The sequence below is a fragment of the Copadichromis virginalis genome, linkage group LG5 (genome assembly GCF_057382275.1).
Source record: "Copadichromis virginalis isolate Kocher_CV1m ecotype Utaka linkage group LG5, C_Virginalis_male_GT1.1, whole genome shotgun sequence".
In the NCBI taxonomy this organism is placed as follows: Eukaryota; Metazoa; Chordata; class Actinopteri; order Cichliformes; family Cichlidae; genus Copadichromis; species Copadichromis virginalis.
In genome coordinates this window covers 21,943,821-21,969,364 of record NC_140622.1, presented here as the reverse complement: position 1 = coordinate 21,969,364, position 25,544 = coordinate 21,943,821, and the positions used below count along the sequence as shown (strand labels likewise).

At 40.9% G+C, this 25,544-nt stretch overlaps 3 protein-coding genes across 4 annotated transcripts; 1 reads left to right on the top strand and 2 right to left on the bottom strand.

Moving 5' to 3' along the window:
* Positions 1 to 1,962: 1,962 nt before the first annotated feature.
* On the top strand, positions 1,963 to 11,328 carry nuak2 (NUAK family, SNF1-like kinase, 2). The gene is made up of 6 exons (XM_085456701.1): positions 1,963 to 2,418; positions 6,322 to 6,442; positions 6,871 to 7,022; positions 7,937 to 8,002; positions 8,124 to 8,376; positions 8,468 to 11,328. Exons 1-6 carry the CDS (start codon positions 2,179 to 2,181, stop codon positions 9,511 to 9,513), a joined length of 1,878 nt encoding a protein of 625 aa, XP_085312827.1. The 5' UTR covers positions 1,963 to 2,178; the 3' UTR covers positions 9,514 to 11,328.
* Positions 11,326 to 15,214, bottom strand: ccnd3 (cyclin D3). Of its 2 annotated transcripts, none has more exons than XM_085456704.1 (5): positions 14,633 to 15,208; positions 14,345 to 14,560; positions 13,006 to 13,168; positions 12,129 to 12,271; positions 11,326 to 11,903 (listed from the first exon to the last, which is right to left on the bottom strand). In XM_085456704.1, exons 1-5 carry the CDS (start codon positions 14,864 to 14,866, stop codon positions 11,706 to 11,708), a joined length of 954 nt encoding a protein of 317 aa, XP_085312830.1. In that variant the 5' UTR covers positions 14,867 to 15,208; the 3' UTR covers positions 11,326 to 11,705. The 2 variants fall into 2 exon arrangements, with proteins under 2 accessions (XP_085312830.1, XP_085312831.1); XM_085456705.1 differs by having other exon boundaries at positions 11,840 to 12,060; positions 14,633 to 15,214.
* Positions 15,215 to 16,823: 1,609 nt separating this feature from the next.
* On the bottom strand, positions 16,824 to 25,530 carry bysl (bystin-like). The gene is made up of 7 exons (XM_085456698.1): positions 25,138 to 25,530; positions 23,981 to 24,131; positions 22,202 to 22,340; positions 21,859 to 21,992; positions 21,605 to 21,765; positions 17,635 to 17,737; positions 16,824 to 17,477 (listed from the first exon to the last, which is right to left on the bottom strand). Exons 1-7 carry the CDS (start codon positions 25,400 to 25,402, stop codon positions 17,123 to 17,125), a joined length of 1,308 nt encoding a protein of 435 aa, XP_085312824.1. The 5' UTR covers positions 25,403 to 25,530; the 3' UTR covers positions 16,824 to 17,122.
* Positions 25,531 to 25,544: the final 14 nt, after the last annotated feature.

Here is a 25,544-nt window from a genome sequence, read left to right as displayed (position 1 = left end):
CAAAATGTGGAGCAGACCCCCTGCTAACGCATAGCATCGCTGCGGGGTGCGCAGGCAACCAGAGTGGGAAAAACTGCAGTTCAAGTTTGACTAACAGCTTGTTTGTTTCAGTGAAATGTAATGCTGTATGTGACTTTTCAGCTTCTGAAGGAGAACAGGATAAAAGTTTGAGGTCCTGTCAGTTAAAACAGAACGTGTGAACACGCAGCTTTGCTTGGCTTAAAGTATTAATTCATGAAGATCAGGGAAGGCGGCTCATCTTGTCTTGACTGACAAACACTTGTCAGATGTTTTGCCTTAAAGTATTTACTGAATATATAGTGATGAACGTGTGGCCTCAAATGAGGTTAACCAGCCTGCAGTGTTGCAAACAGTGACTGCTTGCTGACCTCCAGTGGCCCATAGCTGTAACAACATTATTCATCTAAACGTTTTCTGTTCCAGATTTCACTTCTCCCAGCTCACCACTGGCTTCCCATTTAGATCAGAATATCCAAACACAAATAGCTGCATGAAGTCAGTCAGGACTGAAAATGCGGTGCACTGATGGAATAGAAGAAAGCAAAAGAAAAAAACTCATTTTTTGCCCTTGTGGAAGCCAATTTATGCAACTGTTTTTTTCTCTACTTCATTGGAAACGAAGAAGAAGCAAGAAGCAATGATAGGAAAGAAGCTGGCTTATTCATCACATTTTAAGAGGATAGCTTTGAGGCATAAGCTCCAGTGATTACACAGTGGTTTCAAAATAAGCAACAAACCTCTGTCAGAAGTAATGCTTTACTCCTGTTCAGGTTTTAAATACATTTTTAAACTACACATGCACAACAACACTTTATAATACCACACACTCTTATACCATCCATCTGCATTTTATCACAGAGGATTATAGTATCATATGTCATCATTTACCTCATTTGCTGATAGCATTAATATTATAATCAACACTGGGTCATTTGCACTACTATTCTCATATGAGATCTCGTGTGTGTGGATGTTTATGTTTATATTCATACTCCAGCAGGTTTTCTTTCTTATGAATAGGGGGAAATGGGATATCGGCTACCGTACATAATATCATCAAAAGATTTTGAGAATCTAAAGAAAGGAAGCCTGTGGTCGTCAAGCCCTCAGGCAGCACTGCATCAAAAACAGGTGTGATTCTGTCATGGAAATTGCTGCATGGGCTGAGGAACACTTCCACAAATCCCTGTGCCGTCCACAAACGCATGATACAGATCCATCATGCACAGAAGAAGCGTTATGTGAACATGATCACATAAAAAAAGCACTGCTGTCTTCTCTCGTGGTCAAACCTCATTGTATTTATATATATATTTTAAATAATAACATTATGTAAATATATATATTATGATGCATTAATGCTTAGACAGTTTATTTTAATAACTGTGTATGGGCCTACTGTTTGATCTGCAATATTATAACATAGTTTGGTAGCCATCTGCATTCAAACTAAAACTGTGAGTGAATTAGAAGTAACATGAGATAGAAATATTCCAGCAAAGTAGGTCAACATGTCGGTTACCTCAGATGGCGGTCGTTTGAGTAAATTTACTTAAATGCAACCACTGGATATGTTGCAACTACCTGTTCAACTTCTATGCCCCACTTGTTTTTTGATTTTTCGTCTTCGTGGGGTGTCCTTGGTCTGTTTCTGCGGAACACAGATTTTTACACCAATCACCCAAAAACAAAAAACTAAACAAAGCATGTGTGGGAATTAAAAGAGGTTACCAGGCAACACTGAATCATTTCTTCTTGTTTTTAACATTAACTTTAAATAAAGCTGAAGCCAGTAAATCCAACATGAACTAGTTCGCTCTGTTTGTTCACTCCACGGTATGCGCGGTGCAGCAGATCCAGCGCTCCTCCCTTACCTGAAACTCCCCCTCCACTATTTGACGTGTCCGTCTGCGGGCGGTGCTCCGCCGCTTTCCCCCTCACTCTTGCCTACCTGCTGCTGAGTTCCAGCAGCATTACCGAGCTAACACGCAGATGTTCCAGTTCCTGCCTACAGCTTCTTGATCACACTAACCTGCAGTTCTCAGCTGAAGACTTTAACCTGAAGCGTGCCTGCGGCTCCACACAGAGGGAATGCATTTTTAATACCTGGCTCTGAAAGTAAAGCGACACAAGACAACACCTCTGCCGGGGGTCGGCATGGATGCTTTACGCGCTGCCCGTCTTTCGTCAGCCTGCAACAGGCCGTCCGTCGGGGGAGCTTTTCACGACGAAAACACACCCTTCGGGAAAGCTCAATTCCAGGTGCCCGTGAAAAAACAAGCCGTGAAGAGGCACCACCACAAACACAACCTGAAACACCGGTACGAGTTTCTGGAGACCCTCGGAAAAGGAACCTACGGCAAGGTGAAGAAGGCCAAGGAAAGGTCCGGTAGACTGGTAAGCAATGTGTTATTTTTCTTTTATTATTATTATTATTTTTAATCTGATCACATTTTACCTGCAGTCAGTCTCACGTCAGTCTTTGGACTGCTTGTCCCATCGGCCACCTGTTGTTTAGACAGCGAGCGCTATTTTTAGGTGACTGACTGTCTGCAAACAGGTAGAGCTCGCTTGGATTTGAATTTTCAAATAAAGGCGTGGAAACTCTACCGCAGAGCGTTCACTTTGAAAAAAGCAAAGTATTGCTGGATTGTAAGAAAAATAATATTGTTAATTTTTTATAAGGCGGATTGTAAAGTAATAAAGTTGAAAGTGCGCCTGCCATCTCTCCTGAGGTGTTTGTCTATTGGCTAAAGTTTGCCGAAGGGTTCAGTGTGTTTATTTATGGACTTTTCTTACGTTCACACTGGAATATACTGACCATGATCTAATAATTTCCTCCTCGCCAGCCCGCAGACTCTTTCTGATCTGCTTGATAAGCGCTTAAATTTGTCTTAAGCGCAAATGCAATTATGCAAGCATCTGCCCATGCTTCTTCATGGTGTATTCAGGTTAAACAGTGAGATCTGCTCCAGTTTGAGGTCATTATCATGGCGTTTCAACAGAAATTTATCACAAGGCATTTTATATAACCTCTATCTCTCTCTCTCTCTCTCTTTTTTTTTTTTTTTAAATTAGCCCATGTGAGGGCTGGGTAAGTTATTTTCCCCAGGAAGCAGTTTAGGTAACTTTCTTTTTGTTGGGTTTTTTTTTCTGATAAAAGGAACAGGAGGGGGGGGGGGGGATGCGGGGGTTGCAATTGGGCTTCCAGGTAAATTCCAGCTCTCCATGGCCTAAGGGGAAATGCGAGGAATTTAAAACATTAGAAAGATAAGCCCTTAAAAGAGGCATAAAAAGGAGGGGGGTTTCCCCTTGATTATAAGATCTTGGATCTCTTTTATTTTTAGCTTCTAAATATTTTAGAAAGGAATGTGGAAGTGGGTTGATTGTGAGACCAGTTAAAAAATACTGTACGGGACTGGGTCAGGGTCATGTGGTACCACAAAACAAACCCTGACTCAACAACAACACTTAAAACCAATTTAAACAAACCCACATAATAAACTGGCACCTGAGTTTATTTTGGTGAACCTATTAAAATCTTTGTTCTCTCGATAAACGTGTGATTTGCATTCGTGCTGCCTAATGGTTTGTTTACTTGCCGTGGCTTATCGAACATACCGGGAAACGGAAAGTGTGTTAAAATGATACAAATCAAAGCCCACATCTAGACTTTAAAATGAAAACTAAACGTTCCTGCTGTAGATACTTCGGCCTTTTCTTGGGAAGCCTGACTTGGCTGCTGTTTCATACTTTATCGGAAATGCCCTTTGTTAAAAGTCCTGCTTTTGTGAAAGTGGAGAAGTCAAGGAAGTAAGTGTTAGAATCCTTTTCCCCTTCCCTTTGCTGCTTACAGTAAACATGCAGTGATACAAGTTGAGCCGTGTCCACACACGCCCATTTCTGCTCTTTCACCGACTGGCTCTGCTGTTTTTATTAGAAATGAGTTGGTGGCTGGGATTTATCCTTGCCGGCAGCTTCCTGATGCTTCAAACCTACAATTTTTTTATTTTATTTTAAGTATCAAAATACTGATTAGCCCACATACGTGTTTTGAATCTCACACCCAACAAATGGCATTTAGCAGAGAAGCCTTTGCACGCCTGATTATTGACAACATAATGGACAGAGATGTGTCATTGACTCAGGGGAGTGACACAAAAACAAACAGTGGCTTCATCTTGCGTGCTGTGGCATTACAGCTGTTTCCATTGTCTAAGTGCAAAAGTCTGATTGCATAATCCACTGAGGTGGGGTAAGGTAGGTTGGGGGGTGGGGTGTCAACATACATCAGGATAGGGGTTGATCTGCCACTCGGTGCCTGACATGAATGCTGTTTGTGTATTCAGACGCCCCAGTTAAGTCCCTAGACTTGGTTTGCATCAGCTGTTAATTAATTCATTGTGCAAGAGAGTTCCCAGGGGCGTTTTTACTCATGCTCCACAGTTAAACTGGTTAAATACTTGTGTCTGTATGTCTGTGTAGGTTCTCAGTCATTCAGGTCATGACAGCCTTAAAAAAAAAAAACCAGACTTCTTTAAGTTAAAGTCCATTTGCCTTCTTTTTGAGCTCCTAAGACTGCGTCTATACTTGCTTTATTTAGATAAAGTGACTCCGTATACCTGTAAACAAAGTGCCATTTACTGATTTCAGAGGCCGATACTCACCTGCGTGACTCATCTGTGTTGTCACATCAGCTGAGCACGGGATAAATATTCCAAGATGGTCTGAAGAGCTGATCTAAGGATCTTAAGAAATCCTTAAACATGCTTTTTTTATATCATGATTTATTGTTTCCCTGGAATAAAAATAAATAAAAAGGATATTAATGATATCAAATCTGTCCCAAAATGTAGTTTTTAAACTTCTGGATCGACCCATGATTTTGTGCATACCTGATTAAAACCTGATTAAAACTCTACAAAGCTTCACTAAGCCTACATTTTAACAGGGCTGTCTGGTGCAAATGGCCAGGGGGATAATGGTGGCTCATGAGTTGTGTGTGTTGTGCAGAAATGTGGTTTGAGTCTTTGCTGTGAAATGTGAAAGATTTCAGCCCCTCTGTGCTTATTACGTGGAGCAGACTGTCTGTAACAGAGATTGCACACACACAGATAACCTCACAAGGATGTGAACTGGTCATGAGTGTGAGTTCAGGCCTGTCTGACAGCTACGCAAACAAATGCAGGAAACCTCCATTCTCAGAGTCAGGAAACGGGCCCGGGTGGAGGGAATACGGGGGTTTATTTGCAAGAGCATCCACGCCAGACAGTGACTCACGACGGGGAGACAGGTCACGCGTTGACACGGATATGACAAGTCGCTGCTTTACTCATTTTCCTGTCTCTGGAACCTCGAGGGTTAGAAATGAGGACACCCCACCGCCTGCACCATCTGGTGCCTCACAGCACCTCTTCAACCTTGGGGTGGACTGATGACGCACTCGGCGCACAGAGGAATCCCAAGCATCTGCGCTTCCAATGGGCAACAGAATGACATGAATACAGCTTGCCTGCGAGTTCAGACTGAGATGCTATTCACATTTAAATTTTTACTTCTGTGGGCCTCGCAGACCTAACGGCCAACTCTAGTTTTCTTTAAAACAGACAATACTTGACCCGGAGTTCAAAACGGCACAGGTTTCAGTTCAATGCTCATTGTTCCACTCGCAATCAAACAAGCAGTGGGAGGACGGCAATTTATGTTAACTAGCGGCTGATTTGTGGATTTTTTTATTATTTTTTTAAACCATACTGCACTTAATAGACATGACTTATCTAGTATACCTCTGCTGATCATTGCATTAAGGTTTTGTTTGCTTTTTAATCAATAATTATGCAACTTTTGACCTGAATTTGATTTTAAAAAATGCCTTATTTGAGCAACATAACCAGTAAAGTTGGATAAAGTTGACGTGAATATTACTGTCACTGATTTTTTTTTTTTCCCCAACTTGTGCACCTTGTGGTTTAGCATTTATTGAGTCTCCTACAGTCTCTTGTGTCCTTTTGAGTGTTAAAATTAGATTTGCTGAAACACCTCGAGGTCTAGACCATTAGAGTTGTCATTAGCATTAGAAGCTGGAGGGAGCTGGAGTACAGGCTCACTCGTTCCCTGTTTTGTCTCTATTCATGTAACCCCCTCCAGCAGACTTCTAACCCTTTTTACACAAGGAAGCCCATTAAAGTGGTTTAGACCTTACATGGGGGAAGAAAAAGTTTGATTCCCTGTTGGATGATTAATTATTCCATGAGCTCATTCTTACTTACCTCTCACTTTATTGATTTTTCTTTCTTAAAGGTTGCCGTAAAATCTATCAGAAAGGAGAAGATCAAGGATGAACAAGATCTGATTCACATTCGCAGAGAAATCGAGATCATGTCCTCGCTCTGTCATCCGCACGTCATCACCATATATGAAGGTACATTATTTCAAAAACAAAATGCTAATGACTATGTTTGGGTTTGACTTTAATCATTCTGTCCCACACACTACATACAAACGTGATATCTTGGGTGGGGGGAAGGAGTCTCTCTGTTTGAGATTCCGAGTTTTGTCACGCACGTCTTTGTGCTCAAGTCTGATGCAGAGTTACGTAAGTGGCAACTTCCTGCCGTAATCCGGCGCCGCTGATAATGCGCAGAGCCCCGTGTCTTCCAGCACCCCTCACGCCTGATGAGGTGGTCATCACTCAGCGTTTCTCCACTTCAGTGCACGTTTGTTTGCTGTATAGCTGTAATTGGTGTAAATTAGTGGTTGCACAGATAATGGACGTCTCTCACACAGCTCAAGTATTGCAAATGGTTTGAAGCGTTGAATTCAAAGGAGCTCTGCTCTTCTGTATTTCAGTATTTGAGAACAAGGACAAAATTGTGATTGTCATGGAGTATGCCAGCCGGGGGGATCTGTATGACTACATCTGTGACAAGAAAAGCATCCCCGAGCGGGAGGCCAGGCATTTCTTCAGGCAGATTGTGTCAGCTGTCCACTACTGTCATCAGGTAAGGCAGTTTTTCTCATATCGGATCTTCAACCTGCTGTTGTCTTAAGCCTAATGACACAGGGCTGCGCTCAGATTCACTGTTTTTCCAAGGCGCTGGCACCTCCAAAGTTACATAATGGGTATTATTCACTGTCAGCCTGGGGGAAAATGAACAGTTGGTCTGTACTGAGACCAAGTGAAGGCTAAAGGCCAGCAATCCCAACATGCACACGCATGGTCTCACAGTTTAATGAGGGTGTGAAGGAACAGAACACACACACACAGCAATCGGTTGTTCTAGCAAGCCCAGAGCTGTGCAATTACCACCATTCAGTGAACACTATATTTTATCATGGCTCTGCTTGGCAAAGCATTTATAAATAAACGTTTGCTAGACAGTATTTGCTGAGTGACCTGCCCTTTCATATTACTGTGTTAACCACCTGTCCTTTACCTCTTTACAGAGGTCTGATGTCTCGTTAAACATTTATTTATCCACGTTATTCAACAGAGAAAGGCCATCTGTTATATCACCTACATTTGGCACAGCGACAAATTCCAAAGTTTCTTCATGATGGCATTTTAACAATAAATGAACGCCACGCTACACAAAGAATGTGTTCGTTGCTACAGCAAGTGCTCATATGTAAGGAGCAGTAGCTGACCTGCTTTTTTTTTTTTGTAAGTGAAGCAAATGCAAACTTGAGTCAAAGGCATGCCCCCCTACAGAGCACAGCACAATGAGGCACTGCTGACGTACCAGAGAGGTCTTCTGTTAGAGAATAATGTGGTGTAACCCAGTAAAGCAAATCCTTTCTACGTAATGCAGACAACTCCCAGTAAACCGATCCCTAACAGCATGCATGAAACAAAGCTGAAGGAAAAAAGAAGGAAAAAAACAAACAAACAAAAATAAATCCTTTTTCCTCTTAGAACGGAATCGTACACCGGGACCTGAAACTGGAGAACATTTTACTGGATGACAACGGCAATGTTAAGGTATGCACGTGGATTGAAATCAATAGCCTGCGTTACGCATTTTATAACTAACAGTGATGCGCTGTAACTGAAGAACTTCAATGGGAAAATACGCTTCACATCACATCTTTTGTTCTCACAGATTGCAGACTTTGGGCTGTCGAACCTCTACCACGGTGACGAGTTACTTCAGACTTTTTGCGGCAGTCCTTTATATGCCTCCCCGGAGATTGTCAACGGGCGTCCGTACCATGGCCCAGAGGTGGACACTTGGTCTCTTGGGGTGCTTTTGTACACGCTGGTTCACGGAACCATGCCATTTGACGGGAACAACCACAAGATGCTAGTGCAGCAGATCAGCACCGGAGACTACCGGAAACCAAACAAACCCTCTGGTAAGTTTTTAAAACGGATTTTTCCTCAGTGAAGCTAAATTATATTTTAGCTTTTATAGGAGTCTTGATTTTTCCCATTTCTTTCCATCAGATGCATGTGGACTCATCCGCTGGATGCTGATGGTGAATCCTGACCGCCGAGCTACAATAGAGGAGATTGCCGGTCACTGGTGGCTCAACTGGGGCTATCCGCAGCCGTTACTGTGTGAGAGAAGGAGCAGTCATGTGGAGCAGACCTCTGCCCCAGTATCTCCGTCAACATCACAGCCTGCTGGGCTGGCCGGTGTTGCTAGTTGGCTGCGTCGTACATCCAGGCCTTTACTGGAGAATGGCTCCAAGATGCGCTGCCTGCTCCGCACGCAGGGCAGTGCAGGGGATGTAGTCCGACAACGGTCCCTGCGAAGGTCACATAAGGAGAATAACATCACCCAGGCAGTTCACGAGGGTAGCACAGACACTCGGCCCTCCAAGGGTATTCTGAAGAGGCGTAACAGTGTGAAACAGAAGTCGATAAGCGAAACATCAACTGTCAGTTTAGTGGAGCCACAAAAAATCTTGGACTTGTCTGCACCAGGTAAAGCACCTTCAGCTGCACAGCTGCCTCGCAAAGGTATCCTAAAGAAGCCTGCTGAGCAAGAGTCGGGGTATTACTCATCATCTCCAGAGAACAGTGACTCTGGCTTGGTAACGCAAACGAAAGAGTGCCCTTCAGCACCCTACAGGAAGGGCATCCTCAAGCGTAATGGAAAGTTCTCCTCTGGTGGGTTACATGAGTTTGGGTCTTTGGACCAGCTGGCGACATCTCTGCCTCATGGAGGTGGCCGATCAAGACCAAGCGGAGCCATCAGCGAAGATAGCATTTTATCTTCAGAGTCCTTTGATCAGCTGGATCTACCAGACCACGTGAGGCCAGCAATGCAAATGGATAAACCAGCCAAGGCGAGCATGAGAGGCTGCGTTTCTGCTGATAACCTTCTGGACATCCAAGAAGACAGAATTCTGTCCGATGGGCTGTTGAGGTCCTGGGACTGTTACAAGTCTGGAGTGGCTGACAGTGCCTTTTCGATTTCAGACTGTGATAACGTCACAGAGGCTTACAAACAGGCCATGGTCATACGAAGCTCCAATGCAAGCTGAAGACCAGTAATAAGGGACAAGATGCTGGCTAAAGAATTAGTGGTCATCCTGAATTTTGAAGTGACTTTAACAATATTGTGGTCATGAAAGCCAAAGTGCGTTGTGTGAAAATACCAGAACACTGTAAGGTGATCATTTTGGCAGAATTCAGGAATTAATACAGTACCAAAAAAAGGGAGAAGACTGATTGTATTTGAGATGGTCGATTTGATTTAACCGAAACTAAAATAAGGAAATGCAATTACGCAAAGGAAATGTTACAGAGTGCAATTTGACTTTCATCAAACAGTCTCAGGAGAAGAGAGCTTGAACTCTGGTTTTCATTGTTAGAGGTTGCTAGTCAATTAATTCACAATGAAACCAAAAGCACTTCAGAGACAGAAATTCGGGAGACATTTTTAATACAGTTACAGTAGATCTGATTGAATGTAGCTGGTTTGTGTCCGAGTTACAGCAGCAGAATACTCTGCATTGTGGTTTATTGTCAACAAGAAAGTTTGAGAAAGTTCAATGAGTGTTATTTGGATTCTAGCTTCGTAATCTTCTGTCAACATGATGTTTGTCTAGGATGATGACGGCAATAGCACACAGTTTCGATGTTGGAATGAGTTTTGTTTATGGGTAAGGTAACATTTCACAGATGCCAAAGAGCAGATTTGGAAAACCTTGGCGCTAAAAATCCCCAGCAAAATGTGCCAAGTTTTGATGTTTGAAACGGGGACTACTGACTTTTTTTTTTTTTTTTTTTTATAAATGTTTTTCCTGAAATGACTTGTTCTGTGTTTGGATAATGACTTGAATAATAATAGTGACCCTATGAATTACTGGCCTAACCAGTCGAACCTGCCTTTGCTTGCTAGCTTGCGCTGATACAAGTGCACAAATAGCCTTTGAGTCTACATACACGTGTGGGAGTTTTACAAAAACAGGTGGGGCCCAGTTATTTTTTTTTTGTTTTGTTTTGAAAATCAACAGTATGAAGTTCCCCAACTAATTACTATTTGTTTTGGGGGTTTTTTATGAAGTTGAATCATCGGTTATGGAACAGCGTAGTATTTTATAAGGCCAGATAACACCAGTTAAAAATAGCACTGCCAAAAAGTAGTCACTGAATCAAAACTAGAGTTCAAATTAAAATCATAAATGCAGGTATTGATCCTTAATTAAGCTTGACCAGATATTTTCGTAGCTACCTGGCTCTGTCTTGCTTTATGAAATACTCCTGGTATTCAGCTACATCAGCATGTATGTTTGATTTTAATTTGGATGCTAAGCCAGTGCCTGGAATAGCACTTTCAGGCCACTGAAACCTGATAAATACACCATTTATGTATCAGTGTCATGTAACAAGAGTTGCACAAAGCCATTGATGCAAGCTGCAGAACCATGTTGTTCAGAAACATGGTTCTGATGAAGGAGGCTCATCAGGAATTGAAAGCCTGTTCATTTGCAAAAGATACTTTTTATTTTTTTTATTGAAAGTTTTTTTTCTTAATTTCTGGAATCTGATGGATTGTATTAAGATGAAGGTAAAACTCATTCTCACATATGATCTTTGATTTTCATGTGTGACAAGGAAAATATTGTTTGTAGGATGTTTGTTTTGTTTTTTGCTTTTATAAAATAATTTAATGTGTTTGTTGTAATGTGGGCATTTCATTGTTTTTGTTTCTCCCTTTCCCTTATCCCATATATTTCAGGTTTAATTTAAACCATGTCTGCCAAAGTTACTGGCTTATCATTTGTGTGACTGTTCTGCTGTGTTGTCCTTGCTGGGATGAGGAAGTCAATAAAAAAACGACAACAAACAACTCATTTGCTGGCCAGTGTTGTTAATGGCCTTCATACAGATATTGCATTGGCGTATAACAGGATTCATTTGCATTCAGCACAGCCCGAACCGCAGACAGACTTCAGTTTAAACTTAACAGAACCACCATCACTAGTATTAGATTTGCAAAAAGTAACAATTAAAATGTGCAAACACTGCTGGCAGGATTGGGTGCAATTTAATTCTCACTGTCACAGCAGGTTTTTATGTAGATCAAGGGATAAAACTGCTTACGCGATTCCAGAAAACAACACTCTTAAACAAAGCATGCACAAAAAAATAATCTTAATCAAAGAGCCACGTAGATGAATTTCTTCCATCTTATCTGGCCTTCTCGTTTCATTTCCTGGCAGTAAACTTTTCAAGGCAGGGAGGAGTGTTTTAGTTTGATTTCCTCTGGTGGGGATGTCGGTGTCAGTACAACATCCTGAATGTCAGCAGGGGTGTAACTGCTCCCTGATCCGTGTTCCTTTGGCTTGCAAACCATATCCTGAAAACTGGAGGGCAGGCTGAGCTCTAACACAATCCTGAGCTGGTCATAGCAGAGGAGCAGGGCGTTCTGTTCGGGGCCACGTTTCACATAGAAACAATGAATTTGTCAGCGGTGACAAGGCCGCACATATAATCATGGATATGTTTTAAGATGCTTTTTAAACAGTGGTTTGTTTGCAGCAGTTCTCAGGCTGTTTGATCAAAGACGACAAATACACCCATCGCTGTTGACGAAAGGGCAAAGTCAAAAGAGATACTGCCTGAAACTCAGTCAGTTAAACATTAGCCTTACCTGATCAGCGGCCAAAAGGTCGGCCAAAAACGTTATCACTGAATCTGCAGACACGCCAGCGTCCAGCAGCTTTAGCTTCTGCGTGGCAATGCTCACGCAGGCACACGTTACAGTGGAGGGCGGGAAGACTGAAAACCTGCATTCTGATAATTAAAAACGTTTTATTACTTTCGTGTCTTCTATTAATAATGAGCACTTTGTCCACACAATATTGAGAAAGAAAATAGATGGTAGACAGATGGTCGCCACCATGCTCGACACACCCTGACAGATGAACCTAAAAGCTTAAAACAGACACTTCCCAGAACAGGATAATATGATATCCTAATTGCTTGAAGCAGGAGAAATGGTGAGACAAAAACTCAGCCATTCAGTTCTTGCTTTACACCCTTAGAGTGGGTTAAAATGTCTTATTTTTATGGGGCTGAAAATGTGTAACAGCTGCCTGAAAGAGCAGCAACTAACTGTATCCCTGTGACCTGCAGCCTCGGGCAGTATTGCAGATAGAGATAGGTGGGAACTCGGCCAGCTGAATAGCTGGATGCAGGTCTTTCATAGCAGACAATGCAGGATTACACAAACTCTGCTCTCACTATCCAAAATGAACTGCTGACACATCGTAATCATGGTTGGGGCTGTTTGATGCCCACTGTTCACGGCTTAAATAGTCCCTTGATGATCATGAAGTAAAAAGTCTTATCACGGATTGTTTTACAGGGGGGTGTAAATGAGATGATTTCATTACATTACAAGATTTTTTTTGTTAAAATGTATTTTCCATTAGTTGTCTGCCTTAAATTGAACACTAAATTGACTGATATTGTCTTTCATTTGGGGATACCATTTCATGTTTAGGTAACTCAGTTATGCAACGTACCCATGGCAGCCAGAGCGATGTAGGTGTGAACATGCCTGCGCATGTTCTGAAGGTGGGGAGGTCGGACAAAGGGGAGAGCGTGAAGAATTGGCTCCAGGAAGTCAGAGGGGACCACGGAGGCCAGACACCACTCTAACCTTGACACCACTGCCAGCTCCCAGTGCTGCAACACACACACACACACACACACACATTCCTTGAAGCCAGTCCACCATCAAAATCCCACAGCAGGAACGCTCATTCAGATCAGCCAACGAGTGCTGGTCACCCTAACCCCTCAGTCAAACCCCCGTGTCCTGAACAGTGTGCATGCCTGCAAGCCTTTGGTCAAAAAAATGATTGTGAAAAGGGAACATTTCTGGCTTCCTACCTACAAAGATCTTCTAAAATGGCCTTGATAAAATTGTGCCCTTAGAAATCGTACCAATAAGTGTCTCTATTTAGTCTTCAATGAATATTACAACTGTTGTTCCTTTTCAGATGGAATAAAAGTATTGAAAGGTGTGTCCACGATCCATCTGCAGTTGCCCAATGTCATATCATTGAGGCCTAAACCACAGTTTGAGAAGCACTGCTTTGGTCAAAGTATGCATTTCTGTTAAGTTTATAAATGTCCTCTCATGAAATTCATGACAAAAGCAAAGCTACAAGACTGTCATTGCGCCGTCTGATTTTCATTTGACCACCAGGATATTTGAGGTTCATGGGAATGTAGCTGGCCTTTCTGGATGCGGCCAAAACAGGAAAACTATCCACAGATTAAGAAGCAACAGTGTTGATTTTGGGGATTATCGTGAGATCCATGGAAAACAAGTATTACAGATTCCACTTTTAAAAGAGACAAACTGGAGGCTCAGTTAAATCATGAGGTCGCTTTGAATATTTGCAATAAATGCAACAGAAAGAGGGGTCACAGTGGGGTGGTTTGCAACACCGCCTCACTGCAAGAAGGTCCTGGGTTTAAATCCAGCCTCCCTGTGTATACTTGGGATGTACCAGTAATGATCTGTTAAATAAAATAAGTATAATCCCTTCACAATTTCTTTTATTAGAAGCCTAAAGAGGTTTTAAAAAAGTGCTTTAAGAGAAGCATAAAAAGCATCAAGGATGTCAAATAAATACATTTTATTTTAGTGGGAAAAGCAGATTCATTTATTCACTTATTATGTGGGATCCCTCAGACTTATGCGACCAAACTTAATTGTGCATTTGATTATTACTTTTATTTATTTATTTATTTATAACCCAGACTTGGTCAGTGGTGGTAGTTTTTCTGTGCTGTTTGGGGGGAGATAAACATCAAGGATATTAGCTCCTTTATAATAGTTAATGCCTTTACCAGAATGTCTGAGACTGAAATGGAGTTTTCTGTGTAGACACAAAGCTTGCTGGCAGTCAGGGGGATCGTTTCTCTCATTTTGGAGGCCAGGAACATACAAACTGCCCCTAACAGCTGCAGGTTGGTCTTCTCAACTGCAAAACGGCTCAGGTAACAGTCCAGGTAACGCATCGCCTGTGGAAACACCTCCTCCTCGCATTTCTGCTCCTCACACACCTGTCAGACAGAAATCTGGTTTATTTCACCTGAACTAGGTGGAAAATTACACTGTGACTGATGAGTGTATACCTGAAACATCCACACAGCTAGTATCCTTCTCATGTACGGCTGGACTTCTGTCTGCACCCCGTCAAAGGGGGAGGTCACCCGGCTGGTCTCCTCAAAGGCCCGCAGGTTGTGTAGCACTCTGAGATCACCGGTCATAGCGTGGTCCCTGCTCGCCCGGGGGACCACAGCCTGCTCTGTTTCACTAACATTTCCCATCTCCGGATCAACTCTGAAGCCCTCCATTTCCAGGCACATCCAGTTCAGTGAAGGAGCATCAATAAACCGTTTAGCTAGCGTTAGCTTCGGTCCGTTATGGCGGCCATTCCTCTTTTAGCTAGCTGTCCAGTAGCTGCTGACGCCATTTTCAGCCAATATTTTTTCTTTAATTTTCTTTAAGAGTATTAATTTCAAACTGAACTGAATTTTATTTTAGCCCTCAAAAAATAAACAAAAATTAAAGCTGAATATTTTCCAGCTTATTTGCATTTTGTCTTCTTCTTGTCTTCCTTGCCATTTTAAATGCATATACATTTACTAAAAATTAAAAATATTTTTGGAATTTTTTTCCCCTGGAAATCTCGAAGACCTCTAAACAAAAATCCACCCATATCTCATAGCCTTATTTAGGAACTTTCTTTTTTGTTCATTTTTGTTCTGTGCCATTCAGCAAATTTGATACCAAGTAAATACAGGTCTAGTATTGTCGATACCAACACTTTCTGCCTATAAAGGCAGCTTATAGAGGACAGCGCTGTGTCAGGATTTATGAGATGAGTCATCATTAACTTACAAATACTGAACACATTTTAATGATCACTAAACCACTGTAATATTTACTTTACAAAATCAACCTTTCAATTTTTTATGTATTTTGAAACTAGGTTTTTTGGAGACCTTGAATATAAATGTGCCTAGCTGTCTCTAAAGCAGTTTGGGTCAACTTCTGTAGTTGGCATTTAGTTCAACTATATTCAAGCCAATGCTCACTCAAACTCACTCAACAACTACATCTCAGACTCTACCGGTTTAGCAAGCATGCTAAATATTAAAGTTTATGACAGCAGTTAGAAAAAGACTGAACACGTATGGCTTATTTGAAAGGGTTCTCACAAGAAAGTCTTTTCTCTCTAAAAAGTTGCACCTGAGAAAACAAGACTTCTGGAACAGTGTCCTTTAGATAAACAGGAGCAAAGTTGAGATGTTTTGGTCATGTTGCACAGCACTATGTTTGGTGAAAACCAAGCACAGCGTACCGGTATAAACACAGTGGTGGAGGGCACCTTGCATTGTGTCCACAATAAACTCCTCTGATTGCTAAAGCTTGACTGAAATTAGTTCTGCAACAGGACAACAAACCCAAGCACAACAGCAAATCTAGACTGCTCAAAAAAGTCAAAGAAGCATTTTTTTTTTTTTAGTCAGACTAAAGCATCGAGTCAGGTAAACCTCTGAGATATTGATCTGGTTAGTTAAGTTGCAGAGGGCGTTGTTAATCAGTTTCAGCTGCTTTGTGTTTCAGGGAATTAACAAAGGCAAAGGTTAAAATATCAATACTACAGTCTAAATATCAGGAGAGCAAATCAATGAGACAAGCGGGGTCCTTTCTTGTCTTTTGAAACTTCCTTCCAGGAGACAGGAAGTTATTCTAAGAGAGCTTGACAGGGCCGAAGGTGGTCCTTAAACCATATGCAGAACCGGTATCTGCTCACTGCCATTAGGTGGCAGGATGAAAATCTTGGACCCGTTTTGAGACTCCGCCGGTGAACTCAACCCCCTGTAGGTCGATCATTTTCATTTCCATCACATGATGTGACAACCTTTCATTCCTAACACTTTAGTTAGTTCATATCAGTAGAGATCAGCATGATTTTTTCCCCAGTGACATCTGATGCTTTCAAAGTGTTCCTTTAAGGTTTTGAGCAGTGTACAAAAAGGCCCAGGGCAAACTTTTTTGGTGTAACTATGTTCCATTTGAGGTCAATAAACTGAATTACCTAATGGCTGTTAAACTCCTTCACAAGACGGACACGATTATACACTAGTAATGCAGGACTCATTAACTTAGTTTGGTGATATAAATCTGTGAAGTTATTTGTAAAAATGTCTAAAACCAGAGGCAGCTCTCTACTTGGTAATCTGACATACTCAACATGTTACAACTCCTACAGAACTCTAACAGGCAAAAGCAATAAATGGACATTGATGGCAAATGTTTAAAGATTCAGTTCGTTTTTAATCAATGTTCTGCTTCATAACAACAGAGCTGTTCTTATTTAGATGAACAGAAAAGCCACGTGACCACTCCTCTGCATCTGTAGAGAAAAAGCTTGAGCGTGACGATACGAAATTACATTAGCAGTATCACTAGTGATGTGCATTTCCAAATGTGCGAACTCCAAGACACTGATCTTTCCAAACTCTTTTATCCCATGACAAGAAGAATATTGAAAATCCAAGATTTTTTTTTTTTCACGCTGAGGAAACATTACTAAGGAAGAAAACCGAACCAAATCAGTCCATTTCCACTGTAACAGGGAGCCCGATTTCAATGTCCCTCGACTCCGAGTTCTGCAGCTCCCTGCGGATCTCTGCAGAGATCTGTGGGTGTGTTTGTATCTTGAGCAGCTCCAGCAGTGCTTCCTTCTGTTCAGACCCCAGGTCAGCCTTGTAGCGCTGAGCCAAGGTGAGTAAACTCTGATGCCACAGCACAGGAAGCTCGCGTTTTTCACTGCGGAAGGACAGGAAGTGGGCCACCAAGGCATCCAGAACACGGAAAGGCAGGGCGTACTTCTTGTCGAGCAGGAGGCGCAGGAAAATGCTGTTGGCACCATTATACTCCATCTCTGCCAACTTAAGCATTGCAGCGCTGAAAGACAAGAAAGACTGCTTGTTAGATAACCTTGAACTCTGTGTTAACTTGCCTGCACTGCACAGAATGAGGCCTTCAAGGACAGCTGGTTAATACGTCACATGAGCAAATGCTGACATCTGTCTGCCAGCGTATGTCAGTGAGGAAGCCTCACCTGGAGTGCAGCACGGGAATTGAGCACTTCGTGAGGATACTCCCGATGATGATGGCTTCCCTGAGAGTGCATGTCCCAGATTCACAGAGAGGAATCAGGATACCTGTGTGAAGGTCCAGGAAAAAAATGTTAAATAAGTGTTCCAGAAAAATTATAATAGACAGAAATAAAAAAAAGGTAAAAAAATTAAGGATCAAACTGCAAGTTGTTTTTTTTTAACATTTTCAATTAATTATAGTATTATGCCATTATACACTCTAATGGAACACTCAATTCTATGATGTTCCATTCTATGGCAAGTCATTTGTGACTTAAAACAGACTTGCAATAGAAATGCATTTAGGAGCAATGTATGAACAAAAACAACATTAAACACGTGCAGCGCCCAGTTGTAAACAAAAACACTGATAAAGGCAACAGTGGCAAAGTGGAGCTGGAGTGTGTTTATACACCGTGAAGAGCAAAGAGGCGGAGCTGTTACTGAGATGGTGTGCTCAGGTTAAGTAAATGAAAACACTTCTCCTACGTCCAAAACAGCAGCGCTGTTCCTGTAATCACCATTAAAACCTTTACTGATAAAACACTGGGGAAAGCCTTCCAAGAACACAGAGTCAAGGTAAATGTTTGATGCCTTAGTTTAGATTGAATATACACCTTATTTTATTTGTCTTTCACTGTACTTGAGTTTATTTATGTTTTTGCATTTAAGAAAAGTTATCTTAAAAATGTTTTAAATATAACATCTTGTTGTATGCAGTTAAACTTTAAAACACTAGAATTTCTAAAATTTAACCCAATGAGCAGTTCATTTTGACTGACTTGTGTTTGATCATTCTTGAATATTTATTATTGCTCATTAATAAGACAAAAGTATCAATCAATAGTGGTCAATAGTATTAATCAATAGGATACACATTTTCATTATTTGATTACTAAAACAATCGATAGCTGCAGCACTAGTCTATTGTATGACATTCCATTCTGTGCCACAACATTCTATACTGCGAAATTGCAGTCTATGGCGTTTAATTCTATACTATGGGATTTCATTTGGTGACACCGTTCTGTACTATGTTACATTCTATACTATGATGTTCTATTATATAGCGCTCCATTCTACACTATGGCATCCCATTGTATGGTTATAGCATTCCATTCTATAGCTTCCCATTCTATGACACCCCACTGTATAATATGACTTTCCATTCTATACACACACCATTCTATACTATGGTGTTCCACTGTATAATAGGGCTGTTCGATATAACGATATATATCAGATGACGATAGAAAAACGTCTATTGTTTCATTTTACGCTATCGTTTGTTTCGTGGTGTCGCAAAATAAACTGCTTACGGCAATATTTTTTCATCGTTTTGATGGTCACTGTAGTGGCTATATTAATTTCTTAAAGTTCTCTCTTTCTCTTATATTTAATATAACCACACTACAGATGGACAAGCGCCTGTTTTTATGGGTTGTCGTTAGCAACAACGATGGTAAAACCATCGCATGTCCTCTTGTTAATTTCCACATAAACCTTTCACAATAAAACTCAAGATCCTGTTGAGAATTTTCAAAATAAACGGAATCATGTGAAAAAGTATGCAGAGTGTTTACGGATGAGAAGCAAAAAAGAGCCGCCAGGTGCTAAAAAATAAACCTTAGACTTAAACGTTAGAAGAGGCTTTTCCCCGCAGCACGCCGTGTAATAAATACTCACAAAGAAAACGGCGGCCGTTAAAACCTGTCTAACAATGTGTCGTTTCATGCATCGGTTAAAACACTCGACTCCAGGTACATGACGCCCAGCTGGAAACACTTCACGCAAGACGAGATTCACAGAATTTACAGAAAATATTAAATTTTTTGTGATTTATATCGTTATCGGGATATGAGATTTTGGTCATATCGCACAGCCCTACTGTATAATATTCCATTCTATACTATTCCATTCTATACCAAAGCATTCCACTCTATCTCACCCCATCATATATATCATTCATTCTATGATGTTCAATATGCCATACATACTGACGGTCAGTGTCAATGTCTATGCAAAGTTTCATTAAAATAGCTCCACTCGTCTAGGAGTAGACAGGATCCTACAAACATACATACATATGCTAGAATCATTATAACATGGTTATGATTATGATTATTATTACTGTTATTTTTCTTTGGGCTGCATGTGCTCATGAAATCCAAATTAAGGTGATTCTGCACAAGTTTGCCCACTGCTTAATTATGTTAAAAATAATATTTGAAGCTTTTTAAACACATTATTCTAGCGTCTTCAAATTCTCCACTAAATTAAATATTTAGCATGCTTCTGATCACTTCTCACTCTCCCACTCTCTCATGCTTCGTGGGTTATAAAATACATCTTCGTAAGCAACACTGCCACACAGTGGTGACATCTCGCATTACCGTTTTGCCAGAATATAGGTCACAGGATGTTTAGGGAAAATAGTCCCACCGAACTGGGACAATTTGTGAACACAAGACTGACAAGATTAAAGAAAAATCATCCTCAACAATCAGTTGTGGATGTATGAAAGACGCTTTGACCCAATTAGATTTGAGTGTGTTAATTACTTTCCTACCAGAACCAATGGTGCTATTTACCCTATGGACACTGTAATCCTCCATCAGGGTCTTCAGAATAATATTTCTAAATTTAGTGCTGAAATTGGAAATCTGAGATGTCCCAGAAAGCTTGTTTTCTGCAATGCAACAAGCTGCCAAATCCTCTCAGTCATTTAATGTACCCACTTCTTTTCCAAGGGTTACATGCAACTGGATCTAAGCCTTCGATGAAGATTTAATCAAACAATAACAAAGGTTACTGTTTACAGGCCCGAGAGACACACAGCTGTAGCCTGTAGGGGTTCTTGGAGTAGTTCATGGTGGATTTCAAAGTCTATGTTGGATCACTGTCCAGTTGTATACCCCAATCTTATTTCAGTTTCCCTGTCGTGACTGAATGCATCATTTTTGCATGCAAAATTTGCCAAAAGTCAGTGAAATCTATTCCTCCCAGCTTACAAAGATGCTGCCAATGACAAGATCTCTTCTGTGCATCAACACAGCGAAACAGTACAACCACCCCAATCAGTTAAAGCTTCAAGCAGCTGCTCTGCAGTCATGTGGGTATTTTGCTTTCTGCTCAGCATATGTGCAAATTTATGGAGATGTTCTCTTCCAGAACTTGTCCTGACTTCACAGATACCCTTTACTTTGAATTCTTAAAGATATTTCAGAAAGTGGAAACTGTTCTTTGACATTTTACATATTCTTCAATGTGCACAACAGTTGTCATTCCTACACAGTTAATGCAACACTTTTGTTAAAATGCTCAGCGACCCGAGTAAGGAAATCCTAGAAAGCTGACAGAGTTCATCTACAAAACATTTCATGACTCATCCAAGTGACTTAGTCAGTCTCAGCAGACTGTAGGCATCTCCAGCACCACTGCATAACAATGAGCCACAATATCAGTTTCATTATAACTGATGCGCAGATTGTCATCACCATTAATTAAAGGCCATGGCTCCCATTCACAGGGAATTGAGGAAAGGCTGCAATCACAGCACTGTAACACAAGGAAAGATGTACTTTTATGGTCTCTCCTTCTCTTTTCATATGAATACTCTTCATGAACAAATGTGTGTCAAATGAACGCACAGCATTTTGAAAATATGCATTTCAGTGTTTCAGCTGAGACACATGTGGCTCACCAGTGGTTTTTCAGAAATAGTCCAATTAGTTCTGCTTGTTTGCTACATTTAAATATAACACCTAGAATGTACAGTAACATAACATTTATTTAAATGCTTTAGTTTGAAAACACATGACTCTATATTACTATGATTACTAGATTTCTGTAATCACTTCCACACACACTTCTACTCAGTTCTGTCACAGTCTGTTCTCAATCTTAAGTATTTATTCGAATCCTCAGTCTCACCTTTAAACCATGCTCCCGGTTTGAACAGGGCCTTCTTCAGGGCGCTGTAAAGGTGAAAGTTCAGTCGCTTGTATTCTGCGATATCATCCCGTACTCGAGGCAGCAGCACTAAGTTGTAAAACCTCTGGGCCATTCGCTCTTTCAGATTGGACGAGAATATCCTTTAAAAGGAACAAGGAAAAATACTTCATTATATCACTTAAGAGAACTTGCGGAAAACGAATCATCACAAAGCGCATCAGCTCAAAGTTTACCTCGTCGCCTGGTACATAGCAGCTGCCGACCAGGAGTCGGGGTCAGTCAAATACAAAACCTGCTCCCAGTTTGAAAGCGCAGGTATTATTTTAAAGGCCTTTGGCAGTTTGCCGCTGCGGTATTTCGACAGAACCTGAAGCAAAAGAAGAGAAAGGGCAACTTTAAACATGTCTCCATTAACAAAAACACACCTGTTATACAAGCGATGTGTACAAACTCCCCCTCTGCTCGATATGATATGCATGACTAACCGGGCCAGTGGGCTTCTCCACTGACTGTGTCTATTTTCCTTTAGTTTGTCTCCCAGTTAGTTGACGTGTGGTAGGCTTGAAGTAAACTTACCTTACCGACACCTCTGTACACTTCTGTTACTCTTGGGTCCAGCTGTGGCATCGGACACCCGGAAACCTCTGACATCACCGTGCCCACCTCTGTCTGCTTCTCTGTGATCTTCTCCATAATGATGTCAGCTAACGTCCGTCTGCAAGAGCCACAAAGGAGTTAGTGGTTTGCCGACCAATCCAAATATCGATACCAGTGCTGGTATTGGTATCGGATCAATACCAGCACAATTTGATCGGTAATTTGTTTCTATCCTCCATGTTCATTATGTAGCCGACTGAATTATGTTGGATAAGTTATGTTTTGGAAATGAAAAACTACACTTCAAACATGCACTATGAACCTTGTTGTGTTGATCGCAACAAGAGAACCGGATCCAAAAACCCATAATAACATTACAGCTCTAAAAAACAAAAAAACAATAAACAAGTTTCAAATTAAATGAAAGGTTAAAAAGATGTGCTTTGCTGTTTTAACTAATTATTGTCGAAAGCAAAAACCAGAGATTTAGCTGTCATTAAAATATATTTAGAATTTGCAAATTGAAGGCGACTCCTTTATAGGTTAGAAGTGCTGGTATTGGCTCATACTAGGGCTGGGCGATATGGCCTAAAATCCATATCGCGGTACACTTTGAAGCATGTGCGGTAATGATATATATCACGATATACTCTTTTCTTCTGTATTTTCGCACTATAAGGCACACTTAAAATCCTTTAATTTTCTCAAAAATCGACAGTGTGCCTTATGTATGAATTCTAGTTGAGCTTACTGACCTCAAACCGATTTTATGTGGAACACAGCGCTCAAAAATCTGTCAAAAATGTTTTAGTACGACTTTGGTAAACAACAAAGCCGCACCCCTTGATGGATTGTCGGAGCATTACGGCTATTGTAGGCAGGAGCCTCGCGGAGTGATACATACGGTGCTTCAACATAATATTACTGTATTGTGTGTGTATAACCTCTTTTTAAGTTTTGTGGATATTATACTTGGTTATGCTGAGGATATGTTGGCCAGTTTCCACTGGAAATGCTTTTTGGTTAAACTGTCAGCAAGGAATCTGCATTTGCACTGTTACGTTTTTATATAACTTTAATGCAGATAAAAAACAGCTGCTTGTTTAAGTGAAATACATTGATGTTTTTTGCACTAATAAAGTTGTGGAGTTGTAAAGCATTTTGTCTAGTGTCAATTATATCGTCAGTTATATCGTTATCGCAGATTTTCAAATGTATATCGTGATAAATATTTTTGGTCATATCACCCTGCTCTACGTGAGGGTCCGATGGTCAGGGACAAATGCAATCGCATGGACCAAACTTCAGTCAGGAGAACAACTGAGATAATCCATCCACAATACGAGGTTAGTTATTAATATACTGCAACAACATGGGAATAGAGCTGCTGCGAGAGAATTCAACATTAATGAATCAATGGTAGGGAAGTGGAGGAAGCGCAGTTTTTGGCTTTCCTCTTTTTCTAAAACGAGCTTCGTCTCTTTGCTATTACTGTCGCCCAAATTGCAGATGACATTGCTTGCAGCCACTGCAATGCTTTCGACCAAAACAGGCGCAGCTTGATGACACCATCAACATGCACTATAGTCAAAATCTCTACCATTGGCAAAATTCATTTCGTTGCAACCGTATACCGTTTATACCGCCCACCCCTACTCGATACCAAACTTTCCACTATTGCACAGCATTAGTACAAACACAAAGCTAAGGATTTGCTGAGCTCGCAGCGCCTCAAGTTAAAGCGATGGTGTAGCTCACCTCACTGGAGGGTTTTTGTTCATGAACATCTCGATGGCCTTCTCATCTTCAGCGTCAACGACGATTTCTTCATCGTACTCAACATCTGCAGGACCTGCTGCTCCCAGCGCCGGCCATTCTTCATCCGAGTCTGCATCCTGAGACTCAGGCCCTAAAATAAGATTACAAGATGGAGATGGCTCATTAGAAGATCACACTGAACTGTTTTGGGTGTAAATATTTTAGTTAAGTAATGTCTCTTGATAAAGACAATCACAAGGAAAGATTTTACACTTTAACATGGATTCAACATGTGCTGCACTTCTATGTATTTGTGTGGAAAACTCCTAGGTCATTTAGCAATAGGAGGACAATTCAGGCTTTAAAAATGTCTTATTATTTTATAATTTTCTGGTATGTATTTAAGAAAAAACTAAATATTAAATATGTCCAGATCAGGCATTAAAGATAAACTTTTTATGATATTTTTGTTTATATGCGCATCTCTGCAGCCAATACTTCAGAACCCAAAAAAGTAGATTAAAAAATATTGTTTAATAAATTCTTGAGCATCTTTCACACTTGATAACAGATAACACTCAATTTTTATTCATTTAAGCAACTTTCAAAACCTACCAAATTTTCAATATTTACTTTTTTTTGTAAAAGCAGTTACAAAGGCAGCAGATTAACAGATCAATCCCTTCAGCTAATAAAAACATTTATGATAATTTTATTAAAACAAACAAAAAACATTAGTAGTGTAACGGGGTTGCACATGATAAAGGTTTAATGGATATATTACTTGTATTTATAGATTATGACATACCTGCTACAAATAAATATCTAGACCAGAGAAATGCTTTTTAATTATATTTTAAAATGTGCTTGTGAGAGTGTATTTTATATGTATAGTAACAAGACTGCAAACCAGAGCTAGTATTAGTTTTTTCTCATGAAAAGATGTGCGCTGTGGAATGTTGTGGATTATGAAAGTTAAAGGACAAATGTAGGTATATAAACAAAAGCTACCTAATCTAGTCAGAAGACATTGAACAAATGCGATGTGTGTTAAAGACGACTGACTTGATGTGCCCATGGTGCTAGCACTTGGCTCATCAAACTCTATTCAAATATCCGCCAATTTAAGGATAACTACGACACCAATCCAACATTACCGAGAACAGTGACTGGTGCTTTCTTCTTTTCTGGTGCCAGCCCATATTCGGTCTGAAGTTCCTCTTGTTGAATGCGGGCTTGTTGTAAGATTTTCCGTGACAACCGCTCGTCCACGTACTTGTCGTCGCTTTCTTCCCGGGTGTCTCTGATCTTGACCCGGCCTTTGGCTCGGACAATGTCCGCCTGCAGGATCTGGTCGGCCAGCGCCACTGGCGCGGCTCCGCTCTTCTCTCCTCCACCTTTGGATCGTTTGACTTTCGGCATCGCTGCGGTTTTACTTCAGCTGTGACCACAGTGTGGATGTTCCCGTGGACATGTGCGAGCTACGGGACAGACCTCACCAAACACTGTAAACAGTCACTGCTTCAACACGTGTGTAGGTCCGGGGAGAAGGAAGTGACGCAAC